The following is a 1,182-nucleotide window of genomic DNA, read 5'->3' as shown; positions in this document are numbered from 1 at the left end:
GTTTTCCCAAGATGTTGTCGGAAAGATCTGTGAAATTGATGCAAGACCAAGGAGAGCTGCAGAACAAAATACTGCAAGCCATCAAGGACAAGGCATCTATACCAGCAATAGAAGCATTGGTAGACCTATTTACTACTAACAACAATGCGCTGGTAAAATTGGGAGTTGGCGATCATCAATATTTTAATGATAAAATATGTATTAAAACTATGGATGCTGTCAAGGCCTACAAGGAGTCGCAATTAAAGGTAGAAACACTTGAAGAGATAAATATACCAAGTGGATCAAAATTATCTGATACCGCATCAGATCGGAGCTCCACTCCAGTTGATAATCTGGTTCAACTGGTGGACAGAAGAGCGGACAGGGTGAGGCAACAGATAAGCCTAATCTACGAAACCCTGGATAGTTCAAGTGAGATTGAACTAGTCAAGCAGCTGGCAATGATGAAAAGTCATTGGTCCAACGTGACGGACACAGTGAAACTGCTTGAAAACAAGTATGACAGAACTGCCTTTGATCAAGATGAGGCAGACATTCTGCAATCTGATGTTGAGATGGTACTTCAGAGGAAGTTGGAACAGTTCAAAAGTTCCAACTACGACGTGCCAGAACTCCCAAAAGTGGACCTTCCAACGTTCAACGGAAATGCGAAGGAATGGCCAACATTTTACGAGCTGTTCTCTGAACTAATAGACAGCAGGAAGGCTCTCAGCAACACAAGGAAGCTGGGATATTTAAGAGCCTGCTTAAAAGGAGAAGCTCAAATGGTGGTTAGCCATTTGATAACGGGATCAGCGGCTAGCTATGCAGCAGCGTGGGAGCTTATCTGCAAACGCTATGAGAATAGCAGAAAAATATTCTCCCAACACTTTAACAAATGCTGAGAAATGATGAGAAAAATTTAGGGAAGTTTTTGGATACTGCGACCGAGAGCATAATCATCATAAAGCAAAAAGGAAAAATAGGAAGCTCTGCTGACGTAATTTTAGCAGAAATTCTGCTGCGGAAATTTTCGCCAGAAGCCTTGCAGCTGTATGAACAGCATGTAAAAAAGGCAAGAGCTATACAGTCCTTACAAGATGTACTGGAGTTTATTGAGCAACAATACAACTCAGTAAATGCCATTACCAAAAATACCGCTCAGCTTGCTACAAGAAAAGTGCAAGTTAGATCGTGTGC

At 41.7% G+C, this 1,182-nt stretch overlaps 1 protein-coding gene across 1 annotated transcript; it reads left to right on the top strand.

Moving 5' to 3' along the window:
- The first annotated feature begins 209 nt into the window (after positions 1 to 209).
- On the top strand, positions 210 to 887 carry LOC122625519. Its single transcript, XM_043805611.1, has one exon. It carries the CDS (start codon positions 210 to 212, stop codon positions 885 to 887), a length of 678 nt encoding a protein of 225 aa, XP_043661546.1.
- The last annotated feature ends 295 nt before the right edge of the window (positions 888 to 1,182 follow it).

This window comes from Drosophila teissieri, unplaced genomic scaffold, assembly GCF_016746235.2.
Source record: "Drosophila teissieri strain GT53w unplaced genomic scaffold, Prin_Dtei_1.1 Segkk118_quiver_pilon_scaf, whole genome shotgun sequence".
Lineage (NCBI taxonomy): Eukaryota > Metazoa > Arthropoda > Insecta > Diptera > Drosophilidae > Drosophila > Drosophila teissieri.
This window is presented reverse-complemented; position numbering and strand designations above follow the sequence as displayed.